The sequence below is a fragment of the Pinus tabuliformis genome, chromosome J, assembly GCF_031772625.1.
Source record: "Pinus tabuliformis cultivar Carrire ecotype Pingquan chromosome J, CPIR1, whole genome shotgun sequence".
In the NCBI taxonomy this organism is placed as follows: Eukaryota; Viridiplantae; Streptophyta; class Pinopsida; order Pinales; family Pinaceae; genus Pinus; species Pinus tabuliformis.
The window spans coordinates 1219428874-1219453814 of record NC_142295.1 but is presented as its reverse complement, the minus strand read 5'-3'; the positions used below and the strand labels follow the sequence as shown (position 1 = coordinate 1219453814).

At 34.1% G+C, this 24941-nt stretch overlaps 1 protein-coding gene across 3 annotated transcripts in view; it reads left to right on the top strand.

Annotated features, from left to right (window-relative positions):
- The window catches only part of LOC149231521 (uncharacterized), a 261337-nt gene extending 242542 nt beyond the window's left edge, over positions 1–18795 (top strand). For all 3 annotated transcript variants that reach the window (XM_089379217.1, XM_089379216.1, XM_089379215.1), the window contains exons 2-5: positions 13421–14110; positions 14238–15369; positions 15486–15917; positions 16023–18795. In XM_089379217.1, the coding sequence (XP_089235343.1) occupies positions 13554–14110; positions 14238–15369; positions 15486–15917; positions 16023–18608 (4707 nt within the window). In that variant the 5' untranslated portion in view covers positions 13421–13553 and the 3' untranslated portion in view covers positions 18609–18795. The remainder of the gene's footprint in view (positions 1–13420; positions 14111–14237; positions 15370–15485; positions 15918–16022) is intronic.
- The last annotated feature ends 6146 nt before the right edge of the window (positions 18796–24941 follow it).

The window sequence follows — 24941 nt, the reverse complement described above, 5'->3', positions numbered from 1 at the left end:
TACTCTAATGTATGGGCTTGATTCTTGCCTGGATCCTTTTCTTTGGCAGAAGAAGCGCTATTGACATGCCATCCTGGATTGATTGATTAGGAAAGGATATCGACACGCCATCCTGGATCGATTGATTGGGAAAGGATATCGACACGCCACATCTTATCCTAGACTGGATAGATTGATTTGACTGGTGGGATCAGGATTTACAAGAAGAGAATAAAGCCTGATCCGCCAGTCAAATAAATCTATCCAGTCCAGGAGACGGAGTGTCGATATCCTTTCCCAATCAATCTATCCAATATGGCATGTCGATAGTGCTTCTCCTGCCTAAGAAAATGATCTAGGCAAAAATCAAGCCATTACATTAGAGTATTCATAGCACAAGTTCTTAGCCTTTAAGTTCATTTACTCTAGCTATGAAGGGTTAATAAGGTAAGAAGAGGAATAAGAGCATAATCAGTGGGTAAGGAGACAATCTGTATGGAGGATTTCACCCTACCTTATTACTTTAGGAAGGGAATTACATTTACATTATAATTATGCTTCACTATTTCCTTTGAATTCCTTCAAACTAATTTTTCAAACCAAACTTATGCAAAATTTTAAAAAGACTACACACTTGTTTTAGCTTTGTAGGAGCTCGATACTGAAATGTTGTATCTCTGTAATTTTGGATCTGCAAGATATGAAATTTCATCCTATGGTAGCCCTCTGAGTTCTCATTCCAACCCTGCAAGTTTGATCAAGGTTGGATTCTCCACGAAAGAGTTATTCCAAATCTCCCGCGATGACCTGATTATAGACTAGTTCAGTAGAGCGAACTTGTACGAGGTGCCACGTGTCACCGTTTCGACCTTCAGACCTGAAACCGATACACAAAATGCTAAAGATTGTGCTCTTTCTTTACCTTGTTACAAAATTTCAATATGATGCTCAAAGAGAAAGTTATGGTGATTTTTCCCAGGTCACCTATTTGAGATATAATTTAGGAGCCTGCAAAAACCCTAACTTCCTTGGATCATATCTCTGAAAATATGGCAATACAATATCTGAAATTCATATTGGAGGTTCATCAATATTTAAACTCAAATGGGTTTAATTTTAGCTTATGAAACATCGTAGAAACAAAGTTATCGTGAAAATTCCATGATGACCTGCTTGAAGTAGCGAAACCCTAGAATCCAAAGCTTTGATACCAATTGTTATGTAACCAACTCACAAAATAGAAGAAAAGATAGAACAATGACTTCAAAATCAACCTCTTCGATGGGGAAACCTCCTTTACATTACACAAATGAACCATTCTTGGATGATGCAACTGACAAGACCTCCTTTCTATATATAGGAGTCTAAGGGGTCACAATATAGTCAAAGCTAACATAACAGTAATAATGTAAGGAACAATAACAATAGTGGGCTTCTATGGGGCACAATAATAACAATATCGGGACAACATGGGAACAAAAATTACAATAAAGGACTACAATGACAATAATAGTAAGGGAATACACTAGTATTATAGGGACCTAACAACTTTGTGTTGTCCATGGTTCCACTGGTATTGACGCCATATACTATAGTCTGTAACATAGAATAAGTGGCCATTGAACACCACTAACAACCAATACAATCAAGAAATCCTATGTGTTATGGGAGCCAGGGCAGGAGAAATAAAAATCAGTTGTAGATGTAGAAAAGTAGATCATATTAACAAGAGGCAAATGAAGAAACTTTGAGCTTTCTAATGCAGTGGTTATGGTTGTTAGGGTAATGATAGAAAGGGTCTCATAGGCAGCCCATGAACGAGCATGGCCATGGAGAGACCATATTTGTTTACAAGTAAACTGATATGGATGCAGTTTATCATCAAGATTTTGATTAGGCATAAATGTTAAGCTCCTTCCCATCCCATCCATTCTTCCCAAGAATGGTCATCATCTCCCATCAAGCCCTTCAAATAGTAATCAACATGATAATTTTGCTTATTTTCCTTTTCCAAATATGGCATTACATCCTAGATATTCATCACAAACATGAAACATCAGAACCATGGGCATGCATGACAATCATATGTTTATTAAGTTATAAACTGAAAATCACAAATTATAATTTTTTTCCCATAAACGAATCCATAAGAGGAGCCTAGGAACACTTTTGGACATTCATGAATGGTGTTCATGGCATCCATATTAAACCACTAGATAATAAAAAATTAGGGTAAATCCAATCCAAGTGAAAAGTAAGACAGGGGTACTCAAACTAACTTCTAATCCAAGTGGAAAATAAGATAGAGCAGTACTTAAAACAAACTAAGCAATCCTTGGGGGCTTACAAAAATTATTCATAGGTAGTCAAGTTACCTCATAAGCTTGATTGATATTGTGAAATTGGGTCCCATAGTTATTTCCTTTTCGAACATTAGGATTATACTGCACCTGATTATATCAACATCAGAATTATACTGCAACCAAATTATCAACATATGAGTTCAATATGATTTTCATGCAAAAAACATTATTGAACATAAATCATGATTTGTAAAGCATTTCTATGCCCTGTGAATGGTTAGAAGATATTTTTCCCTAAAAACGTGATTCACCATAAAACTTTTGATTTCTAACTTCTGTCAGAAGTATACCATGCCATTTTGTTTTAAACATGGAATTATTGCTACTAAAAATATCTGAGGCTGAAAGTTTGGGAAATTATTTCAAGTGGGTACTTCCATTCCTGCAATAGAAGGTGACAGTAGGCTTTCTTGAAATCTTTGTCAGCAACCCCGAGGCTCAATCTCAGATCCTCATACTCCTCTTTCATCCCAGAAAAAGCAACATAGGTCATCATAGTTACATTTCTTATGCCTTCCAATTCTTCTTCTCTCCATTATTTCTTCTTATGAATGAGTTAATGCTAGCACCAACCAACTTTCCAAGTTTTACCTACAAACATAATTGTAAGTCCAGATACAAACCGATATAATCCTCTAGATCCCTAAATGGGTGTAACGAAACCCAACTACTGACCTTCAGAAAATACAAAATAATTAGTAAGAATTGATGCGGATATGGGTCTCAAAGAACACTAGGAAAATAAGATGAGAGAACCTATAAGGTAAGAACGCGTACATTAAGAGAAGATAACCTATCACTCTTCCTACTACCAAGGTATCTGTGGAACGAGCCATTGCAGCATATGTGAAATCCAATTTTCTTCCTTCTCACCTTCACTTTAACAAAATTCAAAATCGAAGTCTATTCAAGTGATGTGATGAATGTAGTGCAAGTGTCTTATGGCATGTAAATTAATGGAATGGACTAACTTGACACATCGCTTACAACATGTATGATAGTGAGGTGAATTTCTGCCACATATGAACCAAAATAGAGGACAACCACTATAATTTTGAGATCTATTTTTACGCTTTACTTTGCCTCTTTCAAACGCTCTCAGAAATACTAACTCTTAAATTTTAGAGAGAAGGTTGATTAAGACTTTATTCTTGAGATTATGCTTGCCAAGATTTTGAACAATGTTGTCCCAAGAAATAGAAGATTCTTTGAGTGACCATTATCCTACATTATTATGGCTAGCCAAGGAGTAATGGATAAATATGAAAAGAGGTTATGATTGTACTATTTATTGGACAGGTAATTCCCCAGAGGTTGATATCTACTTTGGTAATGTTTGTGGATGCATGTTGGAAGTTGTTTTCAACCACATCAATATGAAAACTCAAATTCCAGTTTGTGGAATGATCTCTCGCTATAATTAGGTAGTTATAAATGATGTATTGTTATACCGGGGAGTTTATATGCAATAGCTTAGGTTGTTACAGTTTATTAATGTACATTATATATGTATGAGTAGGAGTGGAAGCAATGTTTTGGATTGAGAAACCTGCTCAACTTGGTGGAGAAATGTGCCAACATGAAGGCTTCCTGTGTGGGCAATACCTTCATCGCATGATGACGTTCTTTGAGGAGATGACATGGTACATCAAGCAAGGATAAATTAAATATAAGGAAGATGTTGTAGTGGGGTCGGTTAGTTTTTTTAAAGCGGTCAATTCCATGTTTAGTGGAGAGAATATTGGTAAACCTGTCATTTATCTCAAACCTCCACAACCCAAATAAATTATGCATGAAGGCATCACAACGAAATTTGGATGAATATGAGAGGGCATGTTTCTTGAGGGGGCATTTTTTCTCAAGCCATTGCAATAAATTCTGATTGAGCATGAGAGGGTGTGTTTCTTGAAGTGATGGGAATGGTTAGAAGTTCTTACATATCTATAAGGGCTCTGCAATCATATTTCTCTTCACGACACAAGCTCCTTTCACTTTTTATAAATGATAGCTATTTGTGGATTTTGAATTTTGGTTTTAAATATTTTAAATTTAAATTTTATTTATTAATTTTAATTTTTTATTATATTTATTTACATATTAATGTATATGTTTCTATGTAAATATTTCAAACTTATTTATTAATTTTAAATTTTATTATATTTATCTTAAATTAGAATATATAATATCATTAATCTTAAATTTGATGCGTAGAAAACCTGGTGTAATTTAAATTATGAATTAATAATCTATTTTTTTTCATTCTAATAGAAATTTAAAAACATTTAAATTATAACTTATTAATCTTTTTTTTTTTCCATTTCTAATAGAAATTTCAATGTAATTGACCAAAAAATTTATAAAATAAAAAACCAAAAAAGTGCCCCCACATCATACCACTACAATCCATAATAAAAAGAAATGTTGTGACTAGCACATTCACCTAAGGTCCCCGCATCATACACCTACAATCCATAATAATAAAAAATAAAAAATGTTGTGCCTACCATGTGAATGTGTGGGAGGAGTCCAAAGTTTCGAGGATTAATCGAGAATATTGTAATTTTATTTTTTTATTGCCTATTGTGCGTTTCGTAGTACCTCTTGTAGTACCTCAATGGTAATAGAAAAGCGTAGGGCTTAATTACATAGGTTCAGTTCCGTTATATTAAAAGGCCTGGTGTCAGTGAATGTTGATCCGGTGGTTATGGGTTATTTTAATTCGCGTAATGTCATTAAATACATGCATTTATGTTTTTTTAATTATTTTATGTAAAATTTTGGCTAAAATTGTAATTTTATTTGAATAATAAATGGTTTTTCTTTATATTAATTTGGTTAAAATTTCAGATTTAAAATTATTTAATTATAATACATATTATATATTTATTTAAATATTAAAATTTTTATCTCATCACGAAAATTAGTTATTTATGAGTTGTTTTGTATTATTTTTATTATTATCAATTAGTTAATAATTTTTTTTATTTTTTTTACATATATTAATATTTTTGAATTTTTTTTAGCAAAGGTTCACTCAAGATTTGACATTTTGCTTCTCCTATCAATAAAAGTGGAACCATCAAACTTGGACAAACAATGACAGAAAAAGTTAATAATTAGTTAATAAATGGTAAAAGTGAAATTACTTTGTCAAATACAACAACTATTGAAGTAGAAAGTTGCTCTTAACAATAGAGTTTTCTAAAAAAAATTCAAATAATATTTTTCAATACTTATTCTATTAAAAATAAGAGCTTTTATATTTAGTCATTTCATTTTTCTAAATGATCTTCTCAAATCTTTAATTCTTTGGGTGTACTTTGCACCTTTACGGTTGCTAGTTTACTCTTGTTATTAATTATGCATATATACACTTCATTAATCACACCTTTGTAAGAAAATATTTTCATATTATTGAAATACACAATTTGGTTACTATATATATATATATAAAGAAAAATATTGTATATATTGATAAGGTAAAGTATATACATTATTCCTCATATGTTTTTTCAGATTTGCTTTCCTAGACTTAAAAATAATTGAATGCTACCTTTCTGCCTAGATACCAAAAATTTAAGGGAGTAAAACCTTGTGTCTACATTTTTTGCCCGAATTATAAGAAAGAAGAAAAGTACATAAATACATTAGAATGCTAAAAGGAGAGATTGGTTGTCAACAAGTCAATCTCCTCAGCATGTGCAAATTGATGGAGTCCAACAAAGCTTACCGGAAGTTGGAGAGCTTCCTTTGATAAACCACCTACTTCCATGTTGAGCTCATGTAAAATATGATAGAAACCGATTTGATACAAATAATTATGAACAACCTTGATCTCTGATAATAACACGTCGATGCCAATTATGCATACACTTTCCATATGGTTTGCCCAATTAATGACCAACTTTGATGGCATATGGTTTGCCCAATTAATGACCAACTTTGAATCTCCCATCACCTGGAGATTTCAAACACCTTTTTTCTAGGCCACTTCTAGTAGAACTCATAAGGCTACAAACTTGGCCTTGTTATTTTACCCCCTACGAGGGGCATATCATGCATATAAGAAATGGGAGTGACTTAAGTACAAGACTACCCGACATCACGCCGTGGAGGATGGTCGTGGCTAGCACCATCAAAGAAACCCCAGGGAGAACCGAAATCAATTTCAAGAATACATAGGCTCCTTTGTTTGGGGAGGGGAGGGTTTTACTTAAATTTCTATGCCAAAGTGGACACCTTTTCAGCACATGCAGACAGGGGGATGAACTTGTCCTGAAAAACGACAAGATTTTATGATTTCCAAACAAAAGCAATAAGTAGACAAGGTAGGACTTTAAAAGAAGAAACTTGTTTATAGACCACCACATTTTAAAAGCATTAGCGAAAGCCAAGCCCATCCACCTTGAATTTGGATTAAATATTTCCACAAAAACTCACAAATCTGATATATATAATTTCATCTCATAAAAAGGTGAGGGTGGGACTCCTCTCGTGCTTTGCATAGGGGAAATTGATTAAGACCAGACCAGTGGCACCTTCTAAACTTGTCCCAGATGAGTAACGTGTCACTAAGAGCTATCCATGCAAAGAGTTTAGCCTTTAGAGGGTTGTTGGTTCCCTAGATATATCTCCACGACCAACTTCTTTCCTTAATGAATTGTTATTCAAACCACACCTTATAACCCATCTTGGCAGTGAAAGATCTTGTGTGGTGACTTTTTGACCAAACAAGTAGGTTTGGAATATTGTCTCTGATATACAAATGATTCTCCGCCAATAAGTTGATATACCAATCCCATTCTATTGTTATTTTGCTCGCTAGACTCGTAGGTCTAGGGGGCTAGGCACTAGCATCTACTACAGTAGTAATATTCAGACGATCAAGAGAGGATAATAGAGGAGCAAAGAGGTTGTAATCATTACCTACACCATACCAAGGGTAACGTCCTATTCATATTTGATGGCCATCCCCTACACGCCACACAACCCATTTGTCAACCAAGGGAAAGGCTCTTACCACTGCTTTCCATATTATTGAGCCTTTGGAGGACTTATTTGGCACTATGAACCATTCCATAATTGATTCTCTAGGAAAATATTTAGCTTGCATTACTTTGTACTAAAATTAAAGACCTTTTGTTAATATCCATAGGTTATATATATATATATATATATATATATATATAACTTAAAAAATAATCAAGGAAAATTTTAAGAATATTATATATTTATTTTAAGGTTTAAAAGCCTTGACGAATCTTACTAGTCCTTAATATTCAAATTGTAAAATGCTTGTAATTTTCTTATAAAAATATTCAAATTTTTAATTATTTTATATAATATCTATAAAATATTGGTGATTTATAATGTAAAATAATTTTGTAATATAAAGCTTGGGCGAATCAACTTTAGAAAAAGAATAGAGATTCATGAATATTTTTTCTAAAAACAGCATGGAAAATTAACCTACCTGCTAATATTAACCCCTAAAATTTTCCCTAAATCACACACACACATAATTTATTAAATGCCAAAATTTGAATGTGTGTGTGTCTCAATATTGGTTAAAAATAATTAAAAAAAATAATTTATTTTTAATGAATATTAGTGTCCACACAAAGATATGTAATTCAAAACTAGTAAATATAAAAAATTATATTGAAAATTTTAAATTCAAATTAATTTTTAATATTTATTAAATTATGCCCCTGATTAGGGAAAGGGTGCACACTTAGTATTTACAATCTCGACCATAATGAACAATCATATTATGGAGAGGAGGGGATGGTGACACAACTATCACCACACTCAATGAAGGGAGGAAGCATGATTGCCCCATCCTCCATTCAACAACTTGACTTAAATGAGAATCTGCTTAACATATATTAATGATGTTGTAATTAAGGATTTGAGTGGTCGATCTTCGAAATTTTCTCGATAAAAGCATGCTTAACAAATAAGCCAAGTTTCATTCTATTTTAGTTTTATCAGTTTCGGTGTTTTTCATCAAAGTTCTTCCTATTACAAGGAGAATTACCACTTTCACTTTGCTATTTCTTATTTTTTGGAGGGGGCAGGTCTAGGTCCTCCTTATTCTGCATCCCTAGTTATCGTTTCTATCTTTTCACCTAGCAATTGAATTTATCGCCTGCTTTTCTTTTCAAGGGACCCATTCAAATTGCGGCCAGATCTGCGAGCAAGGAAGGAACAACTTGTTGGCTGTGGCTGGGATCTTGGCAAAGGAATCAATTACATTAGTAGAAGAGGGACAGGTGGCAGAGGAATCATTATTTAACAAATTCCCATTGTATGCCCACCAGCTGGCCGTCGCTGGCATCCTGTTTTGTAGGCTAGACGTAAGGCAACCCTTATCCCGATTGCAGGTTCTCGGGACCACCTCTTCGCCTCAGTTGAGATGGGGACCCATTCACTTTATCGCCCTGCTTTTATTTTCAAGCGACCCGTTCACATGCAAATTGCGGGGGAGATCTGCAAGGAAGGAGCAATCTGCAAGTAATTCTATAAAAGCAAAAGGAGGGACAGGTGGCAGACTAATCATTACTTCACAAATTTCCATTGTGTGCCCACCAGCTGGCCGTCGTTGGCATCTTGTTTTGCAGACTAGATGTAATTGCTGTGGACTGTGAAATAGGTTTAGGTTTTCATTTGGGAAGGCCAAAATACTTTCTCTCTCAATCTATCCATCTCTGCTTCACTTCTGCTTGTATGTCTGTTTCAATGGCAAACCTGCAAACATCCACCGTGTTGTAGCTAAATGAACTCCAACTGAAACACCGTAATATGGACTTGGCTTTAAACCAAGCAAGAATTCATACCCTTTTATATAAGAACAAAGAACAAGTCTCACCAATATTCCCTACTAATTTGATAAAAGTTCCACTCTATTTTAAATCACTTACATAACTTTAAATTTTGTAGATTTTATTTTTAATTTATTTGTTTCTATATTATTTATCTATGCATATAACAGTGTACTGACAAAATTTGAGTGCCTATTTTATATATATATATATATATATATATATATATGTATATATGTGTATATATATATCGAGAAACATTGAGTTCACCACATGTACTCTTTAGGTTATTGGCCAACAAAATCATTATTTTTCTGAAACTATTTTAGTTTTCCCAATAATATGGAAAAAAAAAATTATTATAACCATGATTCATATTTTCCTCGAAATTTCTTAACTTCAAAGAAAAATTCATCAAAACCATGAAAAAAAAATAAAAATCTACTAAACAATTAGATTCCCCTCACTATGCTCTGCCACTGCCCAAACTTTAAATAATTGAATTTTTAAATAACAGTGGTTGAGATGGGGAATTTTCTAGGCATCACCTTGACTTTATCACCTGCGTTTCTTTTCAAGGGAATACAGGGAATACATTGAACGATGAAAAATAAATAAATCTACTTCTTTCAATTAATTTTTTTAAATAATAATCTACTTCCTTCCTAATTAGATTATGTTCACTATGCTCTTAGTGGTCTCGACCCACCGCCCAAACATTAAATAATTGAATTTTTAAACACCAGTGGTGTAGATAGGGACTTGAGCCGGTCAGCGGGGAATGGGTTTCCGGGAAGTTTACGGTGGCCGAAAGATATGGCCACGTATAAATCACTGTTTCTTATGTCCTGAATTTCAGATTCGTTGATTTAACAATTGGATTTCTAATAAAGGCCGTGAAGAGTACTTCATTTGATTTCATGATCAATGATCCAGAAATATTGGGTATTTCTATTAACCATTTTTGCTTTGTTTTTGGAGGTTTGGAACAACTTTCCAAGGTATTTCATGGAAGGGTATCTGCGTTGATTTCAGAGAGTCTAGCTAGGGGGGTTTCTGGGTTCCAGAGAATTGCAGATCTAGAACTCAATATCAACCATTTGAGAGCTGCGTTGATTTCAGAGAGTCTAGCGAGGGTGGGGCGCACACTGTTTCTGGGTTCCAGAGAATTGCAAATCTAGAACTCTATGAACCATTTGGGAGCTGCAACTCTGGGAGAGCATGTCTATGCAGTGGCCAGGCCTATGGTCTGTCTAAATTTTAAAATTTTTCGCAATCATATAAAAGTTATATTATGTTATAACAAGATAGTCCTTGAAGCCCAAGAAAAGAGTGGTAAAATAAGTGCTATGATATTTTACATTCTCTTCCGCATTTGGTTTAGCTAAATCTTGGTTAACTGGCACAATCTGGTATTCATATAAAAGTTCATAATCACATAAAACCGTTAAACAATTTCATACATATTTTATTCGCGAAAATTAGATGGCCTGAACTAAGACAGGAAAGCCCTACGAATTTATAATAACAGAGGCGTTGAAAGGCACAATCTTTTTCAATTAGTTTTGCAAACGACTATATGATCCCTCCAAGCAACCAAGCTGGAAAGAAATTTTGATTATACAAGTTCTTAGACCATTGGACTGGGTGATGTTTCAGAGTTTTAAATGGATTTTTAAATTAAGATAAAAATTTAGACATTGTTTTCTCAATTTTATTTGTGACTGAAGAACTGTTGAGATCAATGAAAATGTCTAGAGAATTAAACCCATGAGATTTTTGGGATTTCAGAAGTTTCAGAGTATGACTTTTTGAACCCATGACTTTTCGGATTCCTGAGATTTCAGAGTATGACTTTTCGGATACATAAGGTTTCAAAGTTTTTAATATAAAGCTTTTTCAAATTAAAATAAAAATCCAGATAATTTTTTGTATTTGAGGTTGAAAGACCGTTAAAATCCGTGAGAATGTCGAAATCACTGAGGGTGTAGAGAAAGTTAAACCCATAAACTCTTGGACTGGTAATGTTCCAGAGTTTTAAAAGTTTAGCTTTTCAAATTTTTCCCGAAAATCAAGATGTTTTTATTCCCATGCGGTTGAAGGACTCTGATATCGGGAGAGTGGACCAATTGATCTAACCTTATAGTTATGTAATATAGAAATTTACAGTTTGTATCACTTCTAAATTTTGACTTTATAATTTGGATTGTTTCACAACTTTTTTACAATTCAGATGGTTTCAAAATTCAATTTTTTTTTAGGATATTGTCATAATAAAATCCTACTCAGTCCTAAAATTTCAACTAAATTTTTTATCAAATTTCTGAACCAATGCATATCCTTTTATTACAAGATGATTAGGTTATTCAATCGGTACTTGGATCCCTTTATTACAGGATTAGGTTATTCCTATATTATTCCGCCTTGACAGTCTAAGACCAAAAAGAAATGGGTTTAATATATACTGGTGTTGCAAATCGAGTCGGTAATGCTGTATGAAATTGGGTGAGTTTCATGACAGTGTTTCTTTAAAATTTTTGGAAAAGAAAATCAAATGCTAAATATTTGCTTCCAAATGTTTGATTTAAACGAACTTTTACTTTTCCTTATTACCAGTTTCAGAATTCAAAAAAATTATACAAAGCCCTGTCGCGTGTGAATTTCTGTAAAGCTTTTATAATCTGGAAAGTCTGAAAATCAAGGGTTGGGCAAGGCAAATCAAATCAAGGGCTGGGTTAGGCAATTTTTGCAGCGCTTACGCTATATCTATAGTCACAATTCAGTTTTTTTAGGAAAAAAAATTATTATGGAAAAGAAAATAAATATATGAATAAGAGTAAATTTCAATCACTAGAGATGTGTTGGTCCTGTTCAGCTGAGTCATTATCTATCTGCTGACACAAATCTACTTAGACTTAAAATGTGATACCATCTTTGTTAATAGTAACCATGGTGAGGTCAAAATTTGGGCTGGGATTTTATTGTCATTCATTGCAGAGAAAGCGTGCAAAGCACCAAAAAGAAAGAACTCTTTTTCATCAAGACTTGAAAAATCAAATTCTCTACCTAATAGCTCAGAGCTATTAAAATATTTTAGAGAATAACACTTTTTCAAATATGAAAATATTAAATTAATTTTCATTTTCATTTAATTCGAGTAATGTGAAATATAGTAATGTGAAACTCTTGTTACACTTTCTTTAATATTAATTATGATATTTTTAATTGGTTTTAAATTTTAAAACTTCTTAAATTTCAAAAACAATATGAACCATACATAATAATGCATTATAAACTGTAAACAATATGGATTTTGATAATAATGCATTATAAACTGTAAATAATATGGATTTTGAGTATCATTGTTTTTATATGATATGTGTAAGATTTTAGATTTTAATAACATTAAAAGAATTATCATTTTATCTTTTCAACATAATTTTTGAGTAAGATAAATATTTTTTTTATTTAGCTTTTATCTGAGATAAAAGAAAATAGAAATTATGGTTGGAGTTTTTCAAACACAAATTTTAATTAGATAAATATTTTCATGGCATTTTTCTAAAAAAAATAAAAATAGTGATTAGAATAATCCCCTAGCCTAATTATGTAAAATATTATTTTCCTCTAAATAAAAATAAATTAATAAAAATAAAAGTGAATTAATAAAGATAGTGGTCCAAATATAAAATAAAAGTAAATTAATAGAAATAAAAAAATTAACAAACACAGTAGTTGAAATAATACCATAATGTAACTAGAATTACTACTTTATTATTATCATTCCATATAATATATCACTTAACTACTCCAGCAAATCTTAAATATTACCTTTACTCAAAATAATACATATAATATATCACTTACCTACTCCAACAAATCTTAAATATTACCTTTACTCGAAATAATACAATAGTGTGACTAGGATTACTACTTTATTATTATCATTCCATATAATATATCACTTACCTACTCCAACAAATCTTAAATATTACCTTTACTCAAATTTAAAATTAATATGTATCACTTACCTACTCCAACAAATCTTAAATATTACCTTTACTCAAATTTAAAATTAATATGGTCCATAAATCATTCAAAAAGTGGATAACAAAATAATATGTTTTCAAACATTTCGTTAATAACAAAGTAATATATTTCCAAACATTTCAATTTCTTTTTTAATGCAAATTAAAAAACGCATATTAAACTTCTCACGCATATTAAACTGTGTGGGTGTTGGTGTTGTGGCAGGAAAAATGAATCTTTTTAAAGGATACATATTCCAAAGTCAAGCATCGAGCGACAGGTGGCAGTGAGGAGCCAAATACCTTAATTTCCTTAATCTATCAACCTGTGCTTCACTTTTGTTTTGTATTTCTGTTCAATGGCAGATAGGCTAACTTCCACCTATTCCTCAATGGATATGCCATCAACTTCCACGAACCCAAACACCTACTCAATGGATATGCCATCAACCTCCACGAACCCAAACACCTACTACCACGATGTGTTTATCAATCATCGTGGTCCCGACGTTAAAGAAACTTTGGCTACCAGTCTTTACAAACGCCTTATTTCACGTAATTTGCGACCTTTCCTGGACAAGGCTGAACTGCAGAAGGGAGATTACATAGATTCTCAAATTGAAAATGCCATCCGAACCGCCTCTATCCACATTGTCATTTTCTCACCCAGATATGCTGAATCTAGGTGGTGTCTGGATGAGCTGCTCCTTATATTGAACAAGTCTGGGGATACCATAATTCCCATCTTTTATAAAGTGGAGTTTTCGGAGGTGCGATATATTACAAACCGGTATGCTAAAGCACTGAGTGATCATAAAGAGAAAGGCAGATACGACGATAAAACACTTGAGAATTGGAGAATCGCCCTCAACAAAGCCTCGTTAATAAACGGCTTCGAACTCAAGGCCGACAATGAGTTGGAACTCTTAACTCTTCCTGTCATTATTATTTATTTATCTAACTGGTATTGCTATACACTTAAAGTTTTGTTTGTTTGGAGTGGATTTTACAATGCTTTTATGTGCTTTGTGGAGAATTTCCAGGGACAAAAACAAGCTATTGGAGGAGGAAGACAAGCTAGTGGAGGAGGTCGTGGAATGCGTGCTTAAAAAGCGCAGAAAGACACCGCTGTATGTGGCTGATTTTCCAGCTGGTCTGCAAGAAAAAATAGAAGATTTTGAAAGGAGTGTGTTATGGCAGCAACAGAAGAATGACAAAGCTCGGGTGTTGGGGATTGTTGGCTTGGGCGGAGTCGGCAAGACAACGCTAGCCAAAGAACTCTTCAACAGGAAGAGGAACCATTTCAACAAATCCTCTTTCTTATATGATGTCAGAGAGACAGCGGGTCGAAGCTCTTTGAACTCCTTGCAGAGCAAACTTCTTAAGGACTTGACTTCGAGTACGAGTACTGTGCAAATAGATAGCATTGAAGAAGGCATAGGAATTCTCAGAGAACGTCTTTCATCTTTACATGCTCTAATCATTTTAGATGATGTAGATGATGCATCTCAGTTGCGTGCATTTTTGCCAGTGGCCAACGTCCTCCATTCTGATAGCTTGATTCTGGTTACATCTCGCGACAAGAATGTCCTCACAAGCTCCGCAGAGTTATCAATATATCCGTTAACAGGCCTCGATGCTCAATACTCTCGACAACTCTTCTGTTCGCATGCCTTCTTGCAGCCTCATCCACTGGTAGGATTCGAGAACCTTGTAGACGAGTTTTGCGAAGCCTGCGATGGATTGCCTTTGTCTTTGAAGGTGTTTGGGGCACATCTCTGTGGAAAGAACGACCGTTATTGGAAACGTGAATTGCAGAAACTTCGCCAAAAACTTCCCAATGAGATTATGGAGAGGCTTAAGATAAGTTACGATGCTCTGGATGAAGAGGAAAGGAAAATCTTCTTAGACATTTCCTGTTATTTCATTGGGGAAGACAGGGATAGGGCGATAAGAATATGGGATGGATCAGGCTGGAACGGTCTGGTGGGCCTTGCAAATCTCCAGGACAGGTGCCTCGTTGAGGTTGACACAGAAAAGAATACCATAAAAATGCACGATCATCTGAGGGACCTGGGAAGACAAATTGTGGATCAGCAGAAGTCATGTGGAGTAATCCCGCATCGTGAATGGCGTGTGATGAAGGACATTCATGAGTTGTGGCGGCAATATTCTGTAAGTGCTTGAATTATTCATACAGCTTTATGGTTTCTTTATTCAGCAAAAGCAGAAAAGAGGAATCTTGCTGCTCTGTTTAATTTGTTTGTTGCTTGTTTTAAACGAATGAACAGGTAATAACTGAGGTGCGCGGAATTAGGACGGTTTATGGCCTCAAAGAGAACTACGAACTTTCAGACGAAGAACTTTCAGCAGAAGAACTTTCAGACGAAGAACTTTCAGACGAAGAATTTTCAGCAGAAGAACTTTCAGCAGAAGGGTCGTCATGGTTGAAAAGTTGGTGTGAAGAGGTGTTCGCAAACTGCATGAGGAAGTTGATCGATCCTTCACCGTATCGTTTGAGTAAGTTACAACTAGTTGCAACTGAAGGTGATGATTTAAAAAACATATTGAATAGGGTTAAGTCGCCAGATTTGATATGGCTACGCTGGAGGGACTGTCCGGACAACTGCCTACCTCACTGGCTTCTGAATCTGATGAAGAATCTAAGGGTCTTAGAAGTGAGCGGAAAGAAATTGGGTACACTATGGCGAACAAAATCTCAGGTGAAAGTTAACGCTGATTCCTTCGTTTGCATGTCTATTATTCTTATTATTTGCCGCTCTATTTAATGAGATGAAAATATCTTATATTTCACTATTGCGTTGCAGGCACCTCGAAAGTTGCGGGAATTGACTATTCATTCTTCTGATTCTCCTCTTTTCGAGTTTCCAAAGTCCATTGGTAAGCTGAAGCACATAGAAAAGATTGTGGTGTACTCTACAGGTATCGAATTGTTACCAAAAGAATTTTGTGATCTGCATTCCCTGAAATACCTCGATCTCTCTGGTTCCCAACGCTTGAAAATGCTTCCAGATTCGTTTGGTTGCTTAACAAATCTCGTGCACCTTGATCTCAGTTCTTCCTCGAGTTTGCAAATGCTTCCAAATTCCTTCGTCAATTTAATTCGCCTTAAATATCTGAATCTCGACAAGTGCTCAGAGTTGACCATATCCAATGAAACATTTGCAAATTGCCGTTCTCTTGAAGAATTACATCTGCGGGGTACAAATTTACAAAAATTGCCTGAGGATATGAGAAACCTCAGGAATCTGGAAGTACTTACTGTGGGAAGCCATTCCTTGAAAGAACTGCCATGTTCGCTGGGTCACCTGAGCAGATTGAAGCACATGGAGCTCGTCTATTGCAGAGAACTGAAATCTTTGCCTGATTCGTTGGGACTGCTGACTCAGCTGTCAGAGTTGAAGATAGAGGAATGTGGAATAGAGTCCTTACCGGCAGAAATGGAGAAATTGAGCAACCTGGTAAAGTTAACAGTAAAATCCTGTCCGATACGCGAGCTGCCATTGAAAAGCGGGGTGGAAGGAGCACTGTCCCGACTGGAATACTTAGAGCTGCAGAGAACAGAAATATCCGAGATATGTTTGGTTGAGGGTGTTTGTCCCAGCCTTAAACATCTCTCCATCGATGGTTGCTATGATCTGGTGGAGGTTGGAGCACTGCCACCAACACTCATAAAACTGTCTGTGCAAAAATGTGTCAAACTGAGGAAAATGGAAGGGCTTTATAATCATCTTACAAACCTTCAAGAACTACACATTGAGGAATGTAAAGAGTTGGAGGAGCTGCCGTGTCTTGAAAGGTTAATATCTTTGAAGACGATCTTTCTGAGGGATTTTGAAAAGGTGAGGAAAATGGAAGGGCTTCATAATCTTACAAACCTTCAAACACTACACATCAGCGGGTGTAAAGAGTTGGAGGAGCTGCCGTGTCTTGAAAGGTTAATATCTTTGGAGACGATCTATCTGGGGGGTTGTGATAAGGTGAGGAAAATGGAAGGGCTTCATAATCTTACAAACCTTCGAAAACTAGAGATCTACTCGTGTAACGCGTTGGAGGAGCTGCCGTGTTTTGAAAGGTTAATATCTCTGGAGACGATCGATCTGAATCATTGTGAAAAGGTGAGGAAAATGGAAGGGCTTCATAATCTTACAAACCTTCAACGACTATGGATCAGCGGATGTAAAGAGTTGGAGGAGTTGACACAGCTTCATAATCTTACAAACCTTCAAACACTAGTCATCACGGGGTGTAAAGAGTTGGAGGAGCTGCCGTGTCTTGAAAGCTTAATATCTTTGAAGTGGTTCGTTCTGAATGATTGTGAAAAGGTGAGGAAAATGGAAGGGCTTCATAATCTTACAAACCTTCAAGAACTACACATTGAGGTGTGTGAAGAGTTGGAGGAGCTGCCGTGTCTTGAAAGGTTAATATCTTTGGAGAAGATCGAGGTGGTTGGTTGTTATAAGGTGAGGAAAATGGAAGGGCTGCATAATCTTATTAACCTTCAAGAACTAAATATCCAGTGGTGTGAAGAGTTGGAGGAGCTGCCGTGTCTTGAAAGGTTAATATCTTTGAAGAAGATCTGGGTGTATAATTGTGATAAGGTGAGGAAAATGGAAGGGCTTCATAATCTTACAAACCTTCAAGAACTACACATTGAGGAATGTAAAGAGTTGGAGGAGCTGCCGTGTGTTGAAAGGTTAATATCTTTGGAGAAGATCGTGGTGGTTGGTTGTTATAAGGTGAGGAAAATGGAAGGGCTTCATAATCTTACAAACCTTCAAGAACTACACATCAGCGGGTGTAAAGAGTTGGAGGAGCTGCCGTGTTTTGAAAGGTTAATATCTTTGGAGACGATCCTTCTGGTTGGTTGTGATAAGGTGAGGAAAATGGAAGGGCTTCATAATCTTACAAACCTTCAAGAACTACGGATCTGGAAGTGTAAAGAGTTGGAGGAGTTGCCGTGTCTTGAAAGGTTAATATCTTTGGAGACGATCTATCTGGGGTTTTGTGATAAGGTGAGGAAAATGGAAGGGCTTCATAATCTTACAAACCTTCAAGAACTAACCATTCTGGACTGTAAAGAGTTGGAGGAGCTGCCGTGTCTTGAAAGGTTAATATCTTTGAAGACGATCTGGGTGGATGGTTGTGATAAGGTGAGGAAAATGGAAGGGCTTCATAATCTTACAAACCTTCAATATCTACACATTGAGGACTGTAAAGAGTTGGAGGAGCTGCCGTGTCTTGAAAGGTTAATATCTTTGAAGAAGATCAAGGTTGATATGTGTTGTAAGTTAAAAAGAATAGAGGGCCTGGGGCAGCTGACACAGCTTGAAGAGTGTAGCGTGGTTGTATATATAGATGGACAACCACAGAGACAGCAGCAGCTGGATTGAAGTACACCGTGGCTTCAACAGGTAGCGTGAAGTACACCGTGGCTTTATGCGATGCACAAGCACCAGAAGTTATTGGTGATGAGGGCTGGAAATGTGCAATCTGTGTTGAAGTCTCGATACAGCTAATTATTGTAACTTGTAATTATTGAAAAGCTTTATCACGAATTTTTTTTTTTTTTTTTTTTTTTTTTTTTTTTTTAAATTTTAAAATTAAAAAAATTATAAATAAAATAATAAATAATAAACCGTAGATTGAATGGTATTTTAAATGTCGTATTCTTTTCTGCTTCATTCATAATACTTTCAATTTAATTTATGAAAAAATGTTAAATTATAAAATATTATCTTATTTTTATTTTTATAAATGATTTCATAATTTATATTTAATTTATTATTAATTATTATTGTTATTTTTTTAAATTCAATAATATATTTGATTTATTATTATTATTATTTTAATATATTATATTATGAGAAAATGTTAATTTATAAAAAAAACCTTTATTATTTTTATTTCCGTATATAATTTAATAATTTACATTAAATTTCTTATTAATTAATATTATTATTTTTTAAATTTAATAATATATTTTATTTCTTATTAAAATTTATGTTTTTATTTTTAAATATATTAGATGAAGATGATTAACTTCTACAAACACAAATGTGGCATGTTGGATCTTAAGAAAGTAAGAAATTAATTCATAATCTTTAATATTTTTTTTTTATAATAAAAAAGAAGGGGAATAAATGTTTTTAAATCACAATAGTTTTGTTTAACAAGTCGAGAAGGTTGGTAGTGTGACAAATGTTTTGGAAATGAGAACCTTGTAATCCAAGATAATCTGCTTTTCATCGTCAACCCTTTTAGTATAAAAAATGCGACAAATTATTTCATCCGAAAGGTGTTATGGGAATAGACCCACACTTGGTTTTACTTCGAAGCTCATAAGAATTGATTCTTATCTTCACAATGTTCATTTTCTTATTAGGATTGGTAAAGACAAACATAATTCTAGTTAGTAAGAGTGGGGTTCATTACCTCTTTATAATATCTCAACTTCCCTTTCCCCTTTAGCTCCTCATCATCCCACAACTTATCCTTAAATTTGGAAGTAATAGTATTTTTAATATTATCCTTATTCTCTAAGATGATGTCCTCCTTTATCCGATAATGATCGAGCCAAACTTGGACATCCTTGTGCCATGCTCGCTTGAGCTGGAGGTGGGGGTTTTGACTAGAGTTAGAAACAATTTTGGGGAACTTCTTGCCTTCCATGTTGTAAAACTTCTTCTTATACAACAGATACCTAAACATAGCCATGTTTTCAATGGGGGAAAGACTAGCTTCAATCAAGAGGATATGATAGGGAGTATTTCCTTTAATCTTAAGGTTGTAGGTTATAAATTTCTTTATTTAATCTTCTTTCATGATTCTCTAGACATACTACAACCCCAAACCTCACAACCATATAAAATAATAGGGCTAACAAGAGTCTCAAAGAGGAGTTCTTTTTTACTCCAAACCTAAAGGTCAATCGACTTACAATTGTTTTCAAGCTCATATTAAGTTTTCCATCCTCAAATAATCTTTTTCTCAATGTTATAATTCCAGTTGAGTTGATGATTAATGTCAATACCTAAATATTTGTATGAAGAAAACTTATCCAAGTAATTGTTATCATATATGAAATTATCATGATTGATCTTTTTGGATTTAACTATCATGACTTTAGTCTTGTCTGTATTAATAGTCATACCCATCCTGGAGCAATGATCATGGAGGAGTTTATGTTGCTTGTCGAGATCATGATGGATTTTGGTTAGGAGGAAGATATCATCAACATAAAGGAGAAGAGTAATGACAATACTAGCAAGCTTGGGGCCATTGCATCCCGTAGCTTCCAACCACTCTTTTAGCTCATCAATGTAAATGCCAGAAAGGGTATGGGATAGAGGCACATTTGCATAACGTTGATATTGCATTTAATTTCTTTAGACCAACCCTTGGTGGTCTTAAGCTTAGCGACAACATTCTCGTATAGCCAAATCACAACAACCATCACCTCGAGAGGAACCATTATCTATTTGAGTCTTTACCATAGCTTATCCCGAGGAACTTTGTTGAAAGATTTTTTAAAATCAACAAAACAAGGATGATAATACTATATTTTTATTTGAAAATAAAATATAATTTTATGAAATTTTGTATATATATGTATGAACAATTTTGAACCGATATTTTCTATAACTACATTAGTTCATTTATTCATATTAATTGATTTTTTAATAAAATATTATTCGACATTATTTTAGTTTTTCTTTTCTTTTTTATTAGTTAATTTAATGATACAAAAAAAAATTATAATTCAAAGCATAAAAAATTATTAACATTATTAGAAAAAAGAAAAAAAAATTAATATAGAAAGGGCTACCACATTTTCAAATAAAACAAAACTCTACACAATCAATTAAACAAGTGGGATAACTACATAGCAACATAGTCCCTGCCTCTTTTGGTATTTATCGGTATGCTAGCATTGTTGAGGAAGTACAAGGTCCACGTTTTGTCATTATTTGAAAATAGTTTTTTCCGTGTTGCACCCTCTTGTTTCTACAAGCAACTATGACAAATACTGATTGCAGAGTCCTCTACACCTTCTTCATTTGTTTACAACTAGTAATTATTACAAAATGATTTAGAGTAAATGTTATTAAGCACTCAAACAATGTCTTGACTACATGTCGATTCGCCCAATAAATGGTGAAAAAAATACATTTACCGGTAGGGGAGATTTTATTAATCATAGGATTAAGCCTTAATTAATTTTTTAATATGCATTAATCCACGCCATGGGAGGTTGATTGAGTTTATGTGACATTTTGTCGAATCGTTGCCACAAAATAGGAAAATGTGTGTCAACTAACGTGAAAATTGACGGTTTACACTTTTTAATTAACCTGAGTTAGCAGTAGCCATTGTGGCAAGCATAGTGTGTAAAGTGATGACATATCGCTCCAAAATAAGGAAACATGGTAGTTGCAATATTTGATTTATGCATGTTGATATGGCCAAAATAGGTGACATGTGGCAGTACAAAGCTTGAGGTGTCGGGTGGAGCATAATACCCACATTAGGCTTAGTGATTCATTTCTCGACGCGAATTCATAGTGTATCACTTAGAATTGGCGGGGAACATGGCCTAATAGAAGTTGTGAGACAAAGATATTTATGTCATTTAACATAAGCATTAATGCTAGTCCTTTTCCAACTAATACATGTCACTGTGTGGTCTATATCGTTTGTCCATGTTAGCAGCTAGAACAATTCATCATAAAACACTAAGTTCAAGGATTAACAGAAAAAATAAATGTCTTATGTTATATAACAAAGAAAATTCCGATCGTGGCACAACATGAATGTTAATCCTTGCAATTAAAGAATTAACCTATGCACTTTAAGTATTAACATCAGTAATTAAGGGTAATCAAATTTATTATGGTTAATGCGTATATTGGAGGCCATTTCACATTTAAATGGAACTAATCGTCACATTTGTTCAACGAAGACTCAGGTGTTAGATGTATTTTCAGGCCTTAATGGAAATTCATAAACTTTTGTACCAGAGTAATGGTGAAATGATCATGTATTTATGGCTTAATAAAAAGAAAACCTATTTAATTTTGATAATGATTCTTTTTTATTCATGTTGCATAGTTGTCGCATTATTACATTGTTTAGGCCAAAGACAAAGAAAGATCTAGGCTAAATAAACTCAAATTTGTAGAAGATACAAAGAACAATAATCCAATGCAAGTCATTTTACTGTCACTGTTGTATTAAAAGAAAAAAGCGGTAGTAAGAAGAAATTGTAGTGGGTTCTTCTCATTTAAATGCTCTCCAAGTCAAAATGAATGAGAGAACACAAGCTAATGAAATGTGTACTCTTGTTCAAAATCCAAAATTGAAATGGAAAATGAAGCCTAAATATTATTGTTTTAGTGCTACAGGAAGAAGCATTAGACAACCTACATCAAGAAATAAACGGAGAATCACTACGACACCAAAGGCCCAAGTTCAACACACAAAAGGGCATGAAATAAAAATTTCAATTGACAAATGTGAGAAACTCATAGCTTATAGATGTACACTTTATGGCAAGAACATTTAAGGTACCCCATCTTATATGCTTAGTCATCAACTTGTTGTGAATGAGGATGACAAAGAAGCTGAGAGACCTTTGTAATGAAATAGTAAAAGAGGTATGTGACTATGGTTGTAGCTTATCCAATACTCAAAGATAGCAATAATAAAAGGTAACACATTATGGAGTGGGGTGACAATAGCTCCAAAATTTCTTTCAAGAAATATGTATGTATGTCTAAACTAAAAGTTTTAATCTCATATTTTTGTTTACTTAACTCGTATATATAGCAAGTTAATGTTTAGAGAGAAATAAAACAACAAATGCCCATATGAGAAAAAGTTTTAGATGCAATGGAATAAAGGTGGTCACCTTAGGAAGATTGTCTTAAAACCTACTTGAAAATACTTAATTAAATTCCAAAGCCTTCCATCGACAATTAAGCCAATGTTCAAAAAGTGTCATCTAACACAAGCCATCCATATAGACATAACAATCAACTTAACCAATAGGATGATGCCAAAATCATTATGTAGTTGCATAAAATATTTAATTTACTTTCATTATGTGGAACTATTTAAAGGATAAATGATATGCTAAAAATGATTACAATTTTCTGAGAAGAAGACTTTGCATTGTTATAAAGCAGAATTTTGAAATTCTGAAGACTACACAAGCTAATGGTCAAATTCTCTATCTGGTACACCATCTGTTTACAAAGAATTATATGAGATATAGTAAATGTTGAATAGTGTAGCAAGAAAGTCTCAATTTGACTTTGCCTTAGTTAAATTGAAAAAAATTGAATTTCCACACCAGCAGACAACTTGGAGGTAGTTAACTTGGGTGACATGGCTCTTGTCACTCAGTTAGCTCAGTAAATTCAAGTTATAGGGCTTGAGTTCAGTTAAGCATGTGTGATTGATAAATTATAGTAATCCAATTCAGTTATATCTAGTTGAGTTAAGTTAAACTAGTTTTAAAAGTTGTAGGAACTAGTGGAAGGTCAGTTGTGCAGTGAGACAATAGTCTAACTCAATGATCATCTAGTTAACTGATCAATCAGGCTAAAATAACTAATGCATGCAGAGAATTTGAGTTCCCGACTATGGTGGAGATTCCAAGGCAGTGTAAAAAGAAGTTGTAAACTATTTTGAGTGTACATGTGTTGCATGGAGTCAGATGATAAAACCTTGGGAATTGCACAATCAATTGGAGGAAAATTCATAAAACATAGGGGCTAATTCTCTAGGATTTACGCAAGGAATAGGGGCTCAAGAAGAGGCAACAATTGACTAAGTCTGGATCAGAGATTCTCATTGAGTAGAGAGATAGGTTATTCACTTGTAGGTTGAGCTCAGACATAGCCAGAAATTGTAATACATCTCTATTCATATGATTAATGCAAAGAGGCTTGAGGGTTTTTTCCCAGTTGGGTTCCTTCAAGAAAAAAATACTGTGCATGTTACTTATAATTGTATGTTTGCGGTTGTTTTTCTAAATTGTGAATTGAATTCCGCAGAGCAGTAGATTATAATTGTGTTTCTTGATTTAGATTAAAATTTCTTGAGCAGTTGCAATTCTATCACCAAATTTCTACATGGTATCAAAGCATGATTCACATTAGAACATGAATTTCTAAGTGTTTTATCAGGATGTTCAAATTTGCAGCTTCAGTGTAGCAGGATCTCTTCAGAGTTGGGAGAATGGCCTTCAATGGAATGAGACTAAAGTATGCCTTGAAAGGCAACTTGAGTTTCATTTCATGGAAGGATCGCATGGAGGTAGTTCTTGATGACAACGGCTTACTAGAATACATCAAGACAAATGTTGTAAAACTGACAGAATCTAATGCCTAGAACCTAGCCCAATGAAAGAAATATGTATCCAAGGTGAGGAGAATAATATTGGAGGGAGTGTGAGACTGCATTGTATCAAATATCCATGGGAGAGAAACTCCTTTCACAAAGTGGAAGGCACTTGCAGAGTTTTTCGAGAATAATAGTCATCATAGAAAATTGGCCCTCAAAGACAAACTTTGAAACATCATGATGCAAAAGAATGATACTATTCCACAATATCTCACAATATTTATACAAGTTTGGGACGATCTTGAACAGGCCGGTGTGAATGTTGTAAAATATGACCTAGTGAGCCTAGCTCTCATAGGCCTTCCCAAAATATGGCA